The 19,987-nt window shown below is 44.4% G+C and overlaps 2 protein-coding genes across 2 annotated transcripts; both read left to right on the top strand.

Moving 5' to 3' along the window:
• The first annotated feature begins 8,151 nt into the window (after positions 1 to 8,151).
• On the top strand, positions 8,152 to 18,736 carry LOC118086513 (arylamine N-acetyltransferase, pineal gland isozyme NAT-3-like). Its single transcript, XM_035118195.3, has 3 exons — positions 8,152 to 8,441; positions 13,456 to 15,774; positions 17,007 to 18,736. Exon 2 carries the CDS (start codon positions 13,482 to 13,484, stop codon positions 14,358 to 14,360), a length of 879 nt encoding a protein of 292 aa, XP_034974086.3. The 5' UTR covers positions 8,152 to 8,441; positions 13,456 to 13,481; the 3' UTR covers positions 14,361 to 15,774; positions 17,007 to 18,736.
• LOC118086514 (arylamine N-acetyltransferase, pineal gland isozyme NAT-10) lies at positions 17,012 to 18,736 on the top strand. Its single transcript, XM_088671927.1, has one exon. It carries the CDS (start codon positions 17,012 to 17,014, stop codon positions 17,882 to 17,884), a length of 873 nt encoding a protein of 290 aa, XP_088528053.1. The 3' UTR covers positions 17,885 to 18,736.
• Positions 18,737 to 19,987: the final 1,251 nt, after the last annotated feature.

The raw sequence follows: 19,987 nt of genomic DNA, 5'->3' as shown, positions 1-19,987 counted from the left end.
ATATAGTGCGGCCCTTAAAAGGCTGCCCATGAGGCTGACAGGGTAACACCTCTCTGTTAGAGATGTGCAAACATCTCTCAGCCTTGCATAAATCATTTTGCCAGGCACACCATTTCCTCGTATTCCTTGGATCCAATGCCGATTCTGCCAGAAACACACACAAACACACACGGTCTTGAGTTTGCTGACGTGATGGAAATGTGGTGGTGTACCATGAAATATCCAAACTAATTTATGCTCCCTGCTAATTGCCTCAGCATTTGGGCGAGCTCAGCTCACAGACCAAGAAATTGATAAAATATGGCATTAATAGCCACCCTTGACAAATGGCAAATGATTAAACTTTAACTCGGTGTGTGAATTGAGCTAAAGTTCAACCAGACACAATTTAATCAGGGATGCACCAGGGTGCAGTTTACTTCAGCTAGTTAACATCTGTTCACTTCTAGCAATGGACACCCTGTTTGACTGATTCTGGGGCCATCCCTTAGACAAGGCACAATGAGGCAGCTGCCTCAGGTGATAGCTACTGGGAAGGAGGGAGGCAGGTCAGCAGCAGCAGCCCCACATTCTTCTAAACCCTAAGCCAGTCTGTTCTGCACCCCCTAAGCTAGTCCATAGCCAGCGGTGTAGGAGGCCAATCGGGTGCTTGGGGTGGCATGCGCCCAGGGGGGGGGGTCAGCTGCCCGTAGGGGTGGAGCAAGCTGGGGCAGGACACTCTGCGGGCCTCCGAGGAGTCTGCCTGCCTCCTCTCATCCAGCCGCCCTACAGCTGAGGAGGAGGCGGTGTGCAGACCGTTTGGGGCAGCGCGGAGCCTGCAGGTGCCCAAGCCACCGTGTCACTCCCAGGAGAGATGCGTGGCTCAGGCGCACTGCAGGCCCCGTGGTGAGTGCCGCCTGGCATTTTGTAATGCCCCCCTCAGTAGCGACACCCGTGGCAGCCCATCCCCACTGCACCCCCTTCCTCTGCCCCTGCAAGTGGGCAGCCCTAATGTGACTTACTTCAGTGTAAGCCAGTACAGCAGAGGTGAGGAACTGCATCTGGCCAGTGTGTCCAATCCTTAATCCTCCATCCCTACCCTGGGCCAACTTTGACAGATACATTTAACTGTACAAGAACAACTCCATTCTTTCATCTTCAGACACAGTTGGGAAATATCCCTATTCCTTGGCACTGTTTTTCTGTGAACTGGCACACATCCTGAGGTGAGTGAGAAATCCATCCTCAGTTACTATGATATTGATCGTAAAACAAGAGGGTTCTTGTTTTTTATTCCATTTGGCAGTTATTAAAATAAATACATGATGGAAAGGAGAGACTTGTTTCCATCAAGCCATCATCAAAGGAACTAGATAATGACTTGACACCCATTACTTAAAGGATTAAGGATGTTTATGGCTTAAACAAATTTTTTACCGTCAATGGATGGGGAAGTATATTCTTAGTCCTTTATGTACAAAGGCTTGAGAAGAGGAAGAAGAAGAGGAGGAGGAGGAGGAGGAGGAGGAGGAGTTTGGATTTGATATCCCGCTTTATCACTACCCTAAGGAGACTCAAAGCGGCTAACATTCTCCTTTCCCTTCCTCCCCCACAACAAACACTCTGTGAGGTGAGTGAGGCTGAGACACTTCAGAGAAGTGTGACTAGCCCAAGGTCACCCTGCAGCTGCATGTGGAGGAGCAGAGACGCAAACCCAGTTCCCCAGATTATGAGTCTACTGCTCTTAACCACTACACCACACATGTTGTTGCAAGTGTTGGAAAGCTTAGAGAAATTCAAAGAATTACTTGTGCAGGATTTTTTAGGAGCAGGATTTGTGGCTTTTGAACATTTATAGATGGGAAAGTCAATTAATAATGAAGACCAGCGATAAGATTAAGCATTGGGCCAGTTAAAGAATGAGTGACCATTATAAAATGAAAGCTGGGAGTGTGACCCAGGTTATGTCTCTTTTCCACTACGCCTATTAAACATATTGTAACCTGTGCAATGGTGTCTCTTCTTGAGAAGTAACTCTGTGCTTTGTGTAAATATTATACAACATTCTCTAAAACCGGCTGGCTTGGAGGTGTTAGCATACCATATAACAGGATGAACAGGTCATGGAACTAGGCCAAATTGTGATCTGGCGAGATCGAAGATAGGAATAATTCAGGCAGGGAGAAAAGGCATCACCAGGAGCACAAACAAGGAAGCAAACTCTCAAAAGCCCCTTTCAGAAGTTACCTATGCATACTCCAGGGTGCATGGATGGTGTGTGTGTGTGTGTGTGTGTGTGTGTGTGCGCGTGCATACCTAGATGGTTGCATGAAGGAGCCCATGAGCATCCAGGCTGGAAGCTGGAGACACAGTAGCATGCTTGCTCTGGGCTGGATCCAAAGGCATGACTAATGGAGAAGCAAGATACGTTGGGGTGTTAATGCTGTGAGCCCTCCATCTTATGCTCAGGTTGTAAATATGTGCAAATAAAACCATATATACTAAAGGCACCACAGTCTTCGCTGATCCTCATTCCAAGGAAACTGAACCTGAGTAAGCCCCTGGAACCCCTGAATTCTTTCACTGCTCAGAGATTGGGGTGGCATAAAGCAGTAGTGCTTTAACAACCTGGTCTAAGTGGTTTAAAAAACAAACTGCCATCAACCTCCTCATATTTTCCCCTGCCCCATCACCCATCATGTAAATCAGAGGATAAGGTAGGTTTTAGCAAAAGCCTTAATGAATCTGGTTTCTTTCGTCTGAGAGATTTTTATAACCAGACTGGTGTTCTTTCACATCATCAACTCTCCACGATTAGTCGATGCCAAACATTACTGGTTAAGCATTCAGCAGCTATTTCATTTCATTTCTTCCTTGATATATTTGTTAGTATTTGAGTGTATAGCAATGCTGCCAACACCTTGTATTAAGGGACTGGTTTCTAAAATATACACAGCCCTATTTTGAATATGAGCCATTTGCACCAGTGTTAGGGACCATCTATGAATAATTTCCACATTGTTTTCTCCAACAGAGGCCAAGAATGAAAAAAAATGGTTTTGTGGACCAGAGTTTATTCCATATCAGTTTCTTCCCTCCAGGTCTTTTTCACATACCATAGCGAGGGCTAACTGATTAGAAGATGGTATGTGAAATATATCCTTCCTTCCTTCCTTCCTTCCTTCCTTCCTTCCTTCCTTCCTTCCTTCCTTCCTTCCTTGATGTGTATTCATTGAATTAAAATAATTTTTTGAATTAAAAAAAAAAGCAAACTGATGCAGAAATGTGGCAAACTGGAAAGACAAGAAACTGAGATCCTGGGAAACTGACAAAGTCACAGGGGCCAAATGGAGAAGTATGGAGAGCAGCATACTGTACTCCTAACATATGGTCACTGAACTATCCATATTCTCACAAATGTAGAAAGCGGCTTTATACTGAGTGTTAGCCCATTGGTCATGTGGCTCAATACTGTCTACACTGACTGGCAGCAGCTCTCCTGGGTTTCAGACAAAGTTCTCTCCCGTTTCTACCTGGAGATGCCAGGGATTGAATCTGGGACCTTCTGCTTGCAAAGTAGATGCTCTCCCACTGAGTGACAGTCCTTCCTACTGGCCAAGGAGAAGATGTGAGCAACCGTAGCATCACTGAGAATGGAAAGTCAAAGAGAATGTGACAAGTTCATGTTGACCACTGTGAGAACAGAAGACCACAAGGGCCTTTGGACTAGAAGGGCCTTATGTTTTTAAGTACTGTACTGTAGTTATGAAAGGTAAAGATCTGCTTTGCAACAAAAAATGATTTGGCGTGAAATGTATGGAAAGTGTGTGGCCTTCAAGAATTCACCATGCTTTGGCCCTCCTAGAAAGTAGGAGCAACATAATATTGCTTAAGATTAATTATGTTGGGTTATGTTTTGCTTTTATTGCACTGTTTATTAGTTTCATGTTGCAAGCTGCTGCGACGCCTTGCAAACTGCTCAGAATGTGGCCTGTAAATTTCAAGTGAGCCAATAAAAGAAAACTACAACTATAAAATTACTTTGCACAGAGAGCAAAGAGCAATAGACACACACAGTCATTTGTCTGAAAGGTGGTTCCAGTGACGTAACGTGACAAATATTTCCAGCATGTTCATTGACAAGTACAAAGACACACATTCTACCTTCTGCTTGTGCTGTTTACCTCAAAAAAGGCTGACTAAAAGTTGTTCTACATGGACCTCACTTTTTTTTAATTGTCTCCAGTCTATCATTCCTCTAACTTGGCCACATATTGTACTCAGATGACACTATACTTCCTTGTCAGCTATGCTGGTTCTCTCCAATTCATGTATGAATTCACCGGAGTTAATGGTAAATCCAACTTTATTCTTAATGAGCTATGGAAGCCTGCACAGAGTTCATAATTGACTCCTTCAGCCAGGACACACCTCTGAGTCACTTTCCAGACCCTGGCCTCCTGCGTCATATAATAGCTGTTTCTCCAAAAGGGATGTGTGCCAGATATTTATTTATTTATTATACAGTAATACCTCAGGTTACGGCTGCTTCACGTTGCACATTTTCGGGTTGCACACCGTGCCAAACCCGGAAGTCCTGGAACAGGTTACTTCCAGGTTTCAGAGCTCATGCATGCGCAGAAGCGCTAAATCGTGACCCGCGCATGCGCAGATGCGGCACTGTAGGTTGCAAACACTGTGGGTTGCAAGCGTACCTCCTGCACGGATCACATTCGCAACCCGAGCGTCCACTGTATTTAAGCCCCACCAGTTCTCCAAGGGACTCAAGGTGGCATACATATTTCTCCTCCCCACAACAACCTTATGGGGTAGGTAGAGAGACAGTGACTGGCCCAAGGTCACCCTGTGAGCTTCATGTTGAGTTGATAATGCATATATTACACCAGACAGGAGTGTATGGCATACCTGTCAACTGCCCTGGAAAAAAATAGGACATGTGTTGTTGTTTTCCTCGTGAGAGGACAGTGGCCGAAATGGCTGCTGTGATCTCATGCAATTTCCCACTGGCTGATGCAAATATCTAACTACCGGTATGTAGAATTCTAACATTTGATCCTGATGTTGAAAGGTTTGGTATGTATTTCCCTCCAGCACAAAGATCTAGCCTTTTAAGAAAATCAAGGGGCTGGCCACTTTCTTGCTACCATTAAAAGGTATGCACTTGTGGAATAATGTTCTGTTCAAGCAAAGTTTACCATAACGGGAGCAGATGGTCTGTTTCTGCTGGAAAATTGAAGGCAGGCAGCTTCCTAAACAGCACACATGAAATGATGGTGACATCTGGTGGTCATTAATGTTTCACTTGTACATCCGAGAGAAATCTCAGTGCTGTTGAGCTATAGCCAAAACTGCAGAATATGATGCAGGCTCGTGGAAAGCTAGTCTGAAGCATGGGGAGAAAGTCTTGTTAGAATAAAGTTACAGACTCAAAGAAGCAGCCAGTACCTGGCCGGGACCCCCACCAGCTTAGCCCTCCGAGACTAGCTTAGGGGGTGCAGAACAGGCCTGGGGCAGGTATACCCAGCTGCCCCCCCCCAAAAAAATCACATTTCACAACATATGAGTAGTGTGAGTGGGGGCTGGGCGAACCACATTGAAGACCTCAGGCATGGAGGAGGGTCAATCTCATCCTTTCTTTCCACACTGTGGCTCCAGTCCAAATCATCTGTCAGGAGAGTTGGCCAGGGCGTATGCTTGGCCAGGGCGTAGGCCACCACTGTAGCTGTACCCACAGCTGTGTCACCTCCGCCGCTTGTGGAGAAGCACTCTGGAGGACCACCACACTCGTTTTCTGATTTCGGTGGGTTGTTCTCATTTTGTGTTCTGCATTCCACCCGCCCCACATACTGTCTGAACTAATGAAGAGCAGGTTAAAAGTACTTGAAATAAACGTATAAAATGCCTTGATAAAAAGGTCTTTGTTGACAGCCCCACATATGACCACCTCATTTCTTCTACTGTTTGTACAATTTTCTCATTTGAGAGAACCTTCTCACACCAATAGGTGGTGCTGGTGATCAGAAATCACTTTCAACACAGCAAACGAAAAGTCCGTATTAAACAGTGAGAAATCCCTCCCAAATGGACACAACGGTATTGTGGAGAGGTGAAGGGGGGAATGTTAGAGTGTGGACCAAAAATACACTTCAGTTGGAATTCGTTCAAAAGAAGGAAAGAAGGAACATGGGCCGCCCACCCGTGACTCCCAAGCCTCCCCTGATCTCCTTTGTTTTGACAGATCGGGGGAGGCTCAGGAGTCACAGGCGGGTGGCCGTTGCCCAGGAGGGGTGCAAGGTGCACAGTTTCTCTGCCAGGCAAGGCGCAAATCCCTTCTTCTGCACTTTTCAATCTCCCTACCCACCTCTGCCTGCGCAAAAACTATCTTCCCACCTCTCACATTTTTCTAGGGACTGGTGGCAACCCTAGGCACAATGCACTCTACTGAAACATAGGGTTCACTGCCTCCCCCAATCTGTCAAAACGTAGGGGGAAGGGGGCAGGAGATCGGGGGAGGCTCGTTAGTTGCAGGCGGGCAGCGCAGGAGGGGCACAAGATGTGCAGGTTCTCTGCTGGGCAAGGCACAGAGGAGTGAGGTGACTTTGATCCCCTCAGCCAACTGGAGCTGGGCAGCTGAGCGTGAGAGAGTGTGTGTCCCCGACGGCCAGGTACAGCAGAAGTCATATTGATTTTTTCTGTTCCACTCTCAAATGTCCAGGGGAGTGAACTGCACTCTGCCCCTTGGGCGCACGCAGGCTCTGCGCTGCCTCTCCCCCAGCTGTAGGGTGGTTGAGTGGGAGACGGCAGGCAGACTCTGGAGGTCCCACGGTGCGCCACTCCCCTCCCCTGCAAGGAGCTCGGTGATGGCACCCAGGGCGGGCTGAGAGGAGCAGCAGCCATTACACAGCTTGCCTCAGTGTTTGACGTTTAAAATATTTATTAATTTTGGGCTCAAAAAATAGAGGTCGTCTTATACATAGGGGGCATTTTATAGACATGGAAATATGGTAATTCCTCCTTCAAGAGCCATGGCATACCCTCCAACATTTCTCTGATGAAAATAGGAGCGTTCTAAAGAAAAGCGGGACATTCTGGGATCAAATCAAAACAGAAACTGGAACAGTCCCTGGAAAATAGGGGCACTTGGAGGGTCTGCCATGGCAGAGCCATGAGTGATCAGTACTTCCCCCATCGGGAGCTATGGGAAGACAGCACTTCTTCCATCAGGAGCTATGGAGCATTCTGTGTGGAGGGCTTTACAATTTATTGCTGTTACTCATTACATTTTTTACTCTACTGTTCAAAGAAGCTCAAGGTGGCACATGTGTCTCACTACTGATTTTATTCTCACCCCAACCCTGTTAGGTAGGCAAAGCTCAGAGGTAGGGACCTCCCCGCCAATAAGAGATTTTTACACAGAGCTTGAATGGTCAGCTGTCGGGTGTGCTGTAGTAATGGGTTTCCTGTGTTGCCAGGAGGTTAGGCTAGATCAGAATTGCCATATGTCCAGAATTTGCTGGCAAACTCAGAATACTGTACAGTGGTGCCTCGCTTAACGAATGCCCTGCTTAACGAAATTTTCGCTTAACGAAAGGATTTTTCGAGCGGAGGTTGCCTCGCTAGACGAATTCGTTTTATGAAAAATTCGTCTAGCGAATCGTGGTTTCCCATAGGAATGCATTGAAATTCAATTAATGCGTTCCTATGGGCAAAAAAAAAAATCAATGCATTCCTATGGGATTCGCTAGACGAATTTTTCGTTATAAGAAAAGACCCGTGGAACGAATTAAATTTGTCTAGCGAGGCACCACTGTAGTAGGAAGCAGTGTCCGGGTGGAAATTGGCAAAATGTCTGTGAAAATCCAGATGTATGGCAACCTATGCCAGCAGTGTCGTTTTTGCCCAACAACTTCTGTGTATGGATTTTCACTTTTTGAAATATGGCAACTGTAGACTAGATGACATTGGAAGTCCCTCCCTACTCAATGATTCCCATGACCCAGTCCAATATCATTCAGTGAACATGCCTCCCGTAACACTTTGGGTGGTGGTGTACAAAACAAAAATGACTGCAGCAGTCAGACTAACCCACTCCTGTGTATCAAGTTACAGTACTCCATCTGGTTTTACCAACCGGAAATCCAGGGTAGGACATGTTTTCTTGGCAGTGGAAAAGCGGAAGATAAGAAAACAGCTTACGCAGTTAGAAACTGCAAAGCTCCACTCTCTCCTCGGCTTTTACCCTCTTTGACTCAGAAGAGAGAAATAAAGGGACGCTGGTATGGATTTCTAGGACAGATTTGACTTCTGAAACTTTTGGCTTTGGTGAAACGGGAGCCAGAGGGGTTTGCGTGCTCCTCCCACTTTTTAGCAAATCATTCAAGGAGATGCGAGAAATTTGATCCCCCCCCCTCTCCCTGTGCAAGTGAAAGGCACTCTAGAAGGTAAGGCACTTTAGCAAACTCTGGAATCTCTTAGTGAATACAATTTTGCTGGTGAGGGGTCTCTCTCTCTCTCTCTCTCTCTCTCTCTCTCTCTCTCTCGCTCTCTCTCTCTCTCTGCATTTATTTTTATTTATTTTTAATTAGAGAGCATTTTTCATGTAAATGCATCACACAGGGCAGCTGACACCAATTTTTTTTAATAAAAAAAATGCAATTCCATAAAAGCAATTACAAAAGAGACAGGATCAGCAGTTAGAAACCACTCTTAAAAACTCTTTCTAAACACACACATACACACTTGCATGGACACAGGAAAAATGACTGCCTGTTGCATAAGGACAAGATGAAAGGGTTCAAGGTTGATTTAGAAATGCGTCTCTTAAATGAGTCTAAACCAAAAAAAGGGGTTGGAAGGGATGACTTAGCTGTTTTGTTTAGACAGGACGGGAACAATACGAGTCAACAATTGTGCATGCCAACTGAGTTATAATCAAGCTGCTAGGAACTGGATTTCTGCAGACTCTTTAAAAAGAAGAGTGAATAATAATCATAATAATCATAATAATAATAATAGATTTTATTTGTATCCCACCCTCCCCGGCCAAGACCGGGCTCAGGGCGTGTAACATCAAAGTATATAATACATTAGAACATAAAAACAGACAATTGATTAAAATACAGCTTAAAATCAGAATAAAACTCAGAATAAAATCAGATGGCAACCCACATGGGAACATTAAGACCTCACCAGGCCCAGCTATTTGTGTTGGTCTTATATGAGCCAGTGAGAAGAATTAGAGAGGCCACTTACCGGAACATGCAGGGTCTTGTAAAAAGAGGGGTCAGTCTGGGCCCCGACCAAAAGCCTGGTGGAACACCTTCATCTTGCAGGCCCTGCGGAAAGATGTCAAGTCCTGCAGGGCCCTGGTCTCTTGAGACAGAGCATTCTACCAGGTTGGGGCCCGGGACCTCCAAGGTGTTATTGTTTGCTGACCGTAAGCTCCTCCGTGGGGGATACCAGGAGAGGCGGTCCCGTAGGTACGAGGGTCCTAGGCTATACTGTATAGGCCTTTAAAGATTAAAGCTAACACCTTAAACCTGATCCTGTACTCCACCTGGGCCAGTGCAGCTGGTATAACACTGGATGAATGTGAACCCGTGGCGAGGACCCTGTAAGGAGCCTCGCCGCGGCATTCTGCACCCGCTGGAGTTTCTGGGTCAGCTTCAAGGGCAGCCCCGCATAGAGTGAATTACAATAATTGAGTCTGGAGGTGACCATCACATGGCAAGATCAGGGTGGGAAAGGTAAGGGACCAACTGCTTAGCACGGTGGAGGTGGAAAAATGCCACCTTTGCTGTAGCTGCAACCTGCGCTTCCATAGAGAGGGAGGCATCAAAGGTTACGCCCAGACTCCTGACAGAAGGAGCTGGTGCTAATTGCACCCCTGCAAGAGGTGGGAGTTGGCCCCCCAACCCCATGTCGTCCCGACCCAACCAGAGGACCTCTGTCTTCGAAGGATTTAACTTCAACCAGCTCCCACACAGCCATCTAGCCACAGATTCCAAACATCTGGTCAGTATAGTCCATTTAGAGAAACTTTCCTGGTTTCGGGGGCCTTTTAGACAGCAATGTGTATTCCATCACTTACTTCAAAATGGGTTCAGGCAAATTATTCCATTTTTCCTGACATTCCCTTATTGGATAATTTCCATGTTTTACGTGATACTCCACATGACATAAAAGCCACTTCTGCAAAAGTATTGGAATTTAGTGCAAGTTGAGTGCTCATTTCCATGTTATTCACTTCCAGGAGGGGGAAAAACTGCTTTCAAGAGCTGGAAAATTGCAATAGTTTTCTGCTGTAATTTCATATGATGAAATCTGATCTAGTATCCCAGGCAGGATACAGTCATTCCTGTTATTTAAAATGCTAGCGCAACAGATCAATCAGAAAGCTACAGTTCCATAACACAACAGCTATCAAAGGATCTAGATAGAATTGCTAGTGTTAAGTACGCAAGAAAAGCCTCCTGGATTGGCCCATCTAGACCACCATCCTGTTCTCCCAGTGGCCTATAGGAAGCCCGTAAGCAGGATCCAAGCACAAGAGCACCCTCCCCCTCCTGCGGTTTCCAGCAACTGGCATTCAGAATTGTGGAGGCAGAGCATAGCCATCATGGCTACTAGCCACTGAAGGTGTTTCCATCCGTGAATTTGTGTAACCATCTTTTAAAGCCATCTAGTTTGGTGGCCATCACTGCTTCCTGTGGGAGTGAGTTCCACAGTTTAACAAAATGGTCTCATAGTTTAACTAGCATTATAATCAGGAAAACTAACACAATAATACCCATGTCTGAATGCAACCTTAGCAATGTGGGGATTGAGGGGTGAGGTCCTCCTGCTCATTCTGCTGGACCCTGGACTTCTTTCCCAAGTCCTGCCCCGATGGCATCACTGACACGGGGACCAAGTGGTTTTCCATGACTTATTAGTAATGGCAGCTCTATGGATAGCCCCAAGACTCAAGAGTTACTAAGGCAGAGGATCAGAACCTCAATGGGATTGCTGGAAAGGGAGTGTCATGGTGAAAAGAAATTTGACTGAGTTCTAAGCTGAAGGCAAACCTACCTAATTCAGCCTTTCCAAAACAATACACAACCCAAAATGCACTCTGAATTTTGCAATGCAGTTCGCTAACCAAATACTTTCTTCTTTATTTCATATCCTACCTTTCCATTTTTATGCTCAAAGCACTTAAAACTAAGAAAACTATGATAATAATCAATCAGTACAAAAACACACATGATAATAACAGGAACAATCTACAAAATCAGAATGATCTGGTAGAAAATTGAGGACTGACCCCTCCATCTGCTGCTGTCTTTGGACACAATAGTTTAGTGGTCGTCCTGGTGTCATTATGACACATAGTTCAATTTCCTTTTGCAGACTTCTAATGTGTTCAAATACGCATATACTAGAGCAGCAATGGCTGATAAAAATGAATTAAATTAGGAGGGTTGGTTTGTAAAAATATGTCTGTTGGGAAAATAGCATACAGAAATGTGTATATTGGGAGAGGTACCCATTGGAATGCTGACAATTTTTCATGGGCACTTTAAAACAAGAACAACCCAGAGACATGAAGGAATGTGGAGCTGAATTTAAGATTGGGACAATGAGAAACTGGAAATCGAGAGATTCACTCTTTTTTTGTGATTACCAAGGAATAGGCTGCTTTCAGTTTGCAAACAACCTTGGATTTTAATTTTTTTTAAAAAAAACACCTTGGCTTTTTTAAAAAATCAAAAAATCCTAAGCTTAAATAACAGAAAGCAAAACAGATTGAAATTTCAAACTATTATTTCCATACAAGCACCGTAATCACAGCTCAATATGCTTCTTTCAGGGGAGGGGGGTGTCGATTGGCAGAGAATGGGTGGGTGTTACCCAAGAACCTTGCAGTAGATGGAGAAAAGAAACAACAGCACCATTGTGCCAAAGTTCTATGCGAGTTAAATTAGTTATGAACCAGTGCTTTTTATTTATGTCTGCATTCTGGAAGCACACTCAAAGGAACAGGGAAAGTTGCCCTTAAAGCTTTCTGGTGTTTAAAACTACAGCTTGACAATTGGCAGGGGGCTGTTTGTAAATAAGCCTGAACACAGTTGTGTTCACCTGATAACAGGTAGCTGGGGACCACAATTGCTTTGTGAATCAACCCTTCTTCTCTTAATAACGGGTTTAGCAAAGTGGTTAGGAGACTGAGCTGCATATGACTCAGGGAGTCCCTGCTTTAAACATTATCTCTCCCATGAGATCATTTGGCTATATGAAGGCAAGCCCCCCCCCCTTTAATCCTCCTTTCCGTAATATGGGGTATAATAATACTGACCTATCTTACAAGAGGGATGAGGAATTTGTAGTCCTCTAGAGGAATGGTGGAAGACCATGAGCTGAGCCCAAGGGTCAAGTTAGGCCTTCCTGTCATGCACCGGATATGATATGACATGTGATGTGGTGATAGACACCCGACTGGGCTTAAAAGCAGGATTTACAGGCACTATGGATTTCAAACCATGGGCAGCAAAGGAAAATGGGTCCCCTGAAGTCATTGTGTCTTCATGTGGTTGACAGGTGGGAGGTCCTATCTTTCAAAGCTGGCCGACAGGACATGGGGGAGGTTAAGGATCAGGCCCACTGGCTGAATCATGTTTCCCACTACTAGTCTAAAGGGAAAAACCTCAAAGTGTGATAAGGGGTTCACATTGCACCCCCCCTCCAACCCCCAAACTTTCCTGCATTTACTGAGGAAGATCTGCAGGGGACTTCCACTCACGTTTGCTTGAACATGATTACGCAAACTCCTCCATGCAACGCAAGTTCTTGCTTTATCAGGGTCCTCAATTGCACAGAGAGTTCTACTTGTGTTCAAGTGAAATGGAGCTTGGAAAGGCCATAGCTCAGTGGCAGAGCATCTGTTTTGCACACAGAAGGTGCCAGGTAGAAATGGAATGTATAAAGATGGAGAGCCACTGCCAGTCAGCGTGGACAATATATGGAGCTAGATGGACCAATGGTATATGGCAGTATATGGCAGCTACCTTTGTTTCTGATCCAGCACAGGGAAGACCAGGGACACAGTATGTGGGGTGATGTGCATGGGGATGTTGGGAACAGGACTTGTGCGTGTCATTCTGTGCCTGATGCAGCTTCCATGTGTTCAGGCAAGCACTTGAACACACTTTACATGTTGTTGGGACTCCACTACCATCTGTGCCAGCCAGCATGGCCAATGACCAGAGGGGATGGGATCTGCAGTCCAACAATATCTGGAGGGCCACAGGTTCCCCAGCCATGCCTTATAGAGTTAGAATGACTACAGCTATATAAAACATACAAACACTTTGTACACTTGAAAGTATCATCATTCCCAACAACTGTAAAATAGAAGAGATCATGCAAGGAGGTAGAATAATCTAATTATTCACCTCTCTCTCTCTCTCTCTCCAGGACAGTAGGAGGAAAAACTCATCAACATGAATATCGAGGAATATTTTGCAAGAATTTCCTACAAAGGTCCCCAGGAATGCCTGGACTTGGAAACGTTAACAGCAGTCTTTCAACATCACATCCGATCGGTGCCGTTTGAAAACCTCAGCATGCACTGTGGTGAAACCATTCAGTTGGACTTAGAATCGATCTATGACAAAATTGTGAAGCGGAACCGTGGTGGCTGGTGCATGGAGAACAACCACCTCTTATTCTGGGTCTTTCAGACAATGGGCTACGATACCAGCCTTTTAGGAGCCTACGTTTACAGCCCTCCTCAAGACGCCTATGAGAAAGACATTAATCATCTCCTCCTGAAAGTGGTGATTGACGGCAAGGCCTACATTGTGGATGGCGGCTTTGGGATAGCCTACCAAATGTGGCAGCCAATGGAACTGGTGTCTGGGAAAGATCAGCCTCAGACACCGGGCATCTTCCGCTTCACTGAAGACAATGGAGTGTGGTATTTTGACAAAATGAAGCGCAAGCAGTGCACAGTAGGTACTGACAACACATTCCCCTCCTCTGTTACTCCAGAAAGCCTGACCTGCAAGAAAGTTTTCTCATTTACCCTTCAGCCACGGACGATAGAAGAGTTTCGGCCTAGGAACCTGCATCTTCAAACTGCTCCAGATTCCCTGTTTGTGAAGAAGTCTATCTGTAGCCTGCAGACCACCAGCGGCTTTCAGGTTTTGGTTGGGTGGACGTTGACGGAAACCACATATAATTACAAAGACCAAGTGGATCTGGTGAAAAACACCACCCTTACTGACGACGAAGTGGAGAAAACTCTGCAGGAGCGATTCAACATAAGATTAGATAAGAAGCTTGTCCCCATTAACACCAGCTTGAGTTCCATGTTTTGATTCGAAGAGCTACCAGAGCTACAAACATTCAAAGCAAATTGGGAGGATGATGCTTGGATCACAGAATCATAGAATTATAGAGTTGGAAGGGACCCTGAGGGTCATCTAGTACAACCCCATTCAATGCAGGAATCTCAACTAGACATCACGATGATGATGATGATGATGACGATGAATGTAATAATGTTTCTCTCGATTAATATTTTGCAATTCCTTGCTATGATGGAGTGTGAAATCAACAGTAATTTTTATTACCAACTCATGCTGAAAGTAAAGAAGATAACATCAACAAAATTTAAAGGTTGCTGTGTTGCCCCATGAGGAAAAAATCCTAAATCCTAAAATGGGGGTGGGGGAGGGGGGAGAGAGATAGCAGACATTTGATGCTAGGAATGCAGATGTTAGGAAGCAAGAACATTCAATTATTGATTCACCACATTTAACAATATAAAACCCAGCTGTTAATCAGGGCAGTCTTCATCTTAGGGTGAAAAATAGGCAAAGGCATCTTGTTTATGCCACGTTTCTAAAACTTTTTATCCCTCAAAAAGGGAGATGGGACTTGCCATGGCTCAACTGGAACCACTCAGCTATGGGTTGCAGCCAACGTTAATTCTACTTGGAGTAGACCCACTGGCTGTCTTAGAGACATTAATTTTAATAGGTCTATTCTGAGAAGGATTTAGTCAGCAACAACCCATTGAAATTAATGGACATGACTAATTTAGGTCCATTAATTTAAATAAGGATATTCTCATTAGAATTTAAGAAGCATAAAGATCCCTGTGGTATCTGGCCAAATCTAATCCAAGATCACCGTTCTCAGTGGGAAGCCCATGAGAAGCCTACAAGCAGAACGAAGGCACAATAGCAGCTCTACCCTCCTGCAGCTTCAGTAACTAATTCAGAAGTGTAGCTGTCTCTGAGCATGGAGACACAGCATAGCCATCATGGCTAGTAGCTCTTGATAGCCTTATCCTCCATGAATTTGTCTCATCCTTTTACCAAGCCATCCAAGTTTGTCACCGTCACTATATCGTGAGGGAGCGACTCTGCAGTGCTGGATACAAGCTACCGGTTTCAGTGGTCCAATGCCCCATATTACGTGTCCAGCTGTTTCTCATATCAAGCAAGCTGTTTTGTCGTGTTTAAAAAAGTTAAGACCCAAAGTTCAATCAGTTCATGGATCAGTGGAACTGGAATATATGCAGACATTTCAGATGGACTTTCTCCCCTCCAAGCTTTTTAATGACCAACCCCCAATAAGACGAGAAAGAGAGGGGGGAAGAACGGAAGAATTAAGATCTTTGCAGAACTGAAGTTGAAAAATTCAGCTCAGCTCTTTATACACGCAGTACAGCAGACTGCAATCCGAAAAGCAAAGGGAAACAAAAACAGATAAATATCTTAACAGGTAAGATTTTATTTTGTTTTGCTGTTTTTTTTAAAAAAAAAGCTCTTAAGAGCAACTTTAACTGGTGTAGACCCTTGGATTTTGGATAGGCCCTCCTGGTTCTGCTATACCCTGCAGATCTCCATCTGGCCACAACCAAGAACCTGTTGTGGTGCTGGAACGGCCTCCTCCAGAAATAAGAAATGCACCAACTTTGAAATCATTTCATTGGATGCTGAACACTTGCCTTCACTGGTTGTTGATGTTAACCGCTGTAGAATTTTAAGCAATTCTAAGTATATTGATTGAGCTTGATTTTAAAATAGTTTGTATATTTTTGTATTGTATTTGTTTATTTTTGAATTGCATTTTATGCAACTGTACACCATATTGAAATGTTCCCATAATGGCAGTACAGTCGTACCTTGGAAGTCGAACAGCTTAGTTCCTGAACATTTTGGCTCCCGGACGTCGCAAACCCAGAAGTGACTGTTTGCGAACTATTTTTGGAAGCCGAACAACCAACGGGGCTTCTGCAGCTTCCGATTGGCTGCAGGAGCTTCCTGCAGCCATCAGAAGCCATGCTTTGGTTTTCTAACATTTTGGAAGTTGAACGGACTTCCGGAACGGATTCCATTAGACTTCCACGGCTGTATATAAATATCTTAAATCATGTATAAATTTATGCTGAATGCATAAAACTGCTTGGACCATTAATCAGAGTCAGACTATTAATCTATTTGTCCACTTTAGGTGGTGGTGGCTCTGAGGGGGCTCAGGCAGAGGCTATTCCTATAGGAAACAGTTTTATACTAAGTTAGACCATTTGTCCACATAGCATAATATTGCCTATACTGTACTACCCTTCCATAGTAATCTTTCATGGCCCTACCTGGAGATGTTAAGAAACCTGGAACCTTCTGTATGCAAAGCACCTGCTCTGCTAGAGAGCTACAGCCCTTGTTACTGATGCAGAAAACACAACCTTCGCAAACAAACCAGTTCATCATACTCAACACATGTGTACCAGGTTGCAAGAACAGAGCACTATCAAAGGAGGGTCTTTGTTAGGCACTTAGTAGATCTAAACAGGTATTTGTTCCTGCACTTCTCTGCTTCAGCTATGCAATTTCTTTGATGCTACTCTCCTTAGATATATTCAGAGAAACCACTCTGCAAGCTGCCAGGACGGGGAAAGAAGCCTTTCAGGCTGCCATCATTTTTAATTAGCTGCTTTAATATTTGCCTTCCAGGAAACATGAACATTGAAGAATATTTCACAAGGATTAGCTACAAAGGCTCTCTCGGAAAACTGGATTTTGGAACCTTAGCGGCGATCTTCCAGCACCACATACGAGCTGTGCCCTTTGAAAACCTCAGCATCCACTGCGGGGAGACGATTACTCTAGACTTAGATCATGTTTACAACAAGATCGTGAAGGAAAAACGAGGGGGTTGGTGCATGGAGAACAACCAGCTTTTGTCTTGGGTTCTGAAAAAGCTGGGATATAACACCACCATACTGGGAGCTTATGTTTACAACCCGCAGCAAAACACCTATGCCACTCAAATGACCCATCTCATCATCAAGGTGGCTATTGACGAGAGGGCCTACATCGTTGATGCAGGCTTTGGTGTCTCCTACCAAATGTGGCAACCGTTGGAGCTGGTGTCCGGCAAAGACCAGCCACAAATGCCTGGGATCTTTCGTTTCACAGAAGACAACGGTATTTGGTACTATGAGAAAATCAGAAGGAAGCAATACATTCCCAATCAAAACTTTGCCAACTCAGATCTCTTGGAAAAAAGGGAGCGCAGGAGTATCTACCTGTTCAGCCTTGAGCCAAGGACAGTAGAAGATTTTCGGTTCCAGTGCTCCTATCTCCAAACGTCCCCAGATTCTGTGTTTACCAAGAAATCTATCTGCAGCCTCCAGACAAATGATGGGTTTAGGGCTTTGATTGGATGGACACTCGTGGAGACAAAATTTAACCACACGGAAGGCACAGATCTGGTGAAGCACACAACACTGAGTGATGACGAGGTGGAGAAAACACTGAGAGAGAAATTTGGTATAACTCTGGAGAACAAGCTTGTTCCTATTAACATCAAAGCGACGTATACCATCTAGTGTAGAAAACGAAACATGGCACAATGCTATGCAATTGCAACAAGCTTTGCCATCTTCTTAAATCCATCATTCTGTAAATTGCAGTTATGATTAAAACCTGTCCGTAAGCTGTAAGCACCCCATGCTAGGCAGAAGAGGATAATTGTATATTGTGGTGTTTTCCCCCCAACCAGCACTGACAACCCTGTAGATGCAAACCAGTGACTGCAAAGTACTTAACATGTCTTGGATAATGAATTTCGAAACGATATAAGGGCTTCAAAATGGAGGAATCTGCATTTCACGTTTTATTAAGTTACATGGATCTGAATTCAAAGCAGGACTTGCTCCGATGTGTACCCAGAACTAATGTGTGAACGAGGGATACTCCATTCATTTCAGTACAGGAAGCTCGTCTAAAGGAATGTTTTTAAGCAAAGTGCCTTCCTTTAATAACATAAAATGGGGCAGCCCTACAAAGGATATACCGCATCCATGAAAAAATGACTCATTTGGACTTATTAACTCTAAGGAAATGGGAAATTTAGAATTCAAATATCTTAGCTGCCAACAAGCTAGTTCACATTAAAAGCTACATGACCTAAAATGTTAGCAATAGACTGAACTCACCCTCTTTTCTCACCCCTAGAGTATAATGCTGATCATCTTTTATGGGGCTCTGCACAGGTATTGTGAAGGGGAAGCTTTAATTAAAATACTTCATATACTCATCTCGGATTTGTGAGGGCACATACTTTTGATGAACACAATGTTTAATATAGTGAGCAGGCGGTGAAAATCCTATGTGAAGCCTTAATCTGAAAAATATGGATATTGATATAATTTTAATTACACGAACTAATATTGACAGAGGCTTTTGCTCCAGTCTCCATTTATTTCTGTTCATATATACACTGGTAACACTTGCGAGAGTTATACTTAAGTCACCAGCGCTAATGAAGTCTTGGTCTGTGTAGTTCCCCCACCCGCTTTACGCATCTGCTATTACATTGCTTAAAATTCCTCCAAGCCAATCAGAAAATCCTTCCGCTTCATATCTCTATAGACTATTTTGTATGTTGCTTACTGCACAGCAAGTTCTTATTGGAGAAATGACCATGTTTTGGGGGAATCCACCCACCCATTTGGAATGTCGGACATAAAAAAAAAAGCTTCTGCAACAAACATAAAACTCTACAGAAGACAAAGAGAGAAATGTGCTTCAAATGTTTAATTCTGATTTTACAACTCCACAGGGTTGAGGAGAACTGCAAAATGCCTGGAGGATCAGGCCTGCTTCCACTGTTTATTCATTTCCACTATTTAACTGAATACAAGTGGGTGAAAGTCCCAGTAAAATTTTACTTAGCAAGACGGGGAGGACAGTGACAGATTTTGGAAAGGGATAATCGGTAAGAATAATTAGAGTCAACACAGCCCTTAAATATCTAGCAATCATGTATGGTTCCAGCCTTCTGCTCCTATAGCTTAATTTGGCCATTTGCTCAAATCCCCTGGAGTCATTTGTTCTGTGGGTACCTTGGGAGGGAACATAGAAAGTTGGAAGCTGCCTCGTCAGACAGACTGTTGGTCCATGTAGCTGTGCACCGTCTACACAGACAAGCAGTGGCTCCCTAGGGCTTTGGAGTGGCTCTCTCCTAGTCTCAGCTCTAGCTGGAGATGCCAGGGACTGGACCCGAGACCTTCTGCATACAAAGATGCTTTGCCACTAAGCCGCAGCCTTTCCCTTAGAAAAGACAGACTTTCTTCAATCTGAACCGTAGAAGAGTTGGAGGGCAGTAGGCAGGTTTTTCACCAGCGCGATAGAAGGATGAAATGGCTGGTCCTGCCCCTCATCCCCATTCTAGGATTATGTCCATTTAAACAGATGGATTCATGACCCACATGTACTATGCTGCAGTAGGACAATATGGTTATGCCTCTTGAAAGGGGATAGAGAGAGGTAAGGTAGGGAGAAAGCCAGTCTAGAGATTATTATAAGCTAGTGATGGGCAGAAGGCTGATTGGGATCTACGGCTGTGTTTCTGGGCGATTTGCAGCAGATCAGCAAAGATTCCTGCCTTGTTTAACCATATGACCCACCCCGGATTTTGCATTCGTCAT

The sequence above is a fragment of the Zootoca vivipara genome, chromosome 6 (assembly GCF_965207765.1).
Source record: "Zootoca vivipara chromosome 6, rZooViv2.hap1.1, whole genome shotgun sequence".
NCBI lineage: Eukaryota > Metazoa > Chordata > Lepidosauria > Squamata > Lacertidae > Zootoca > Zootoca vivipara.
Note: the sequence above shows the minus strand (reverse complement) of the source record. Positions and strands in the feature narration are given on the sequence as shown.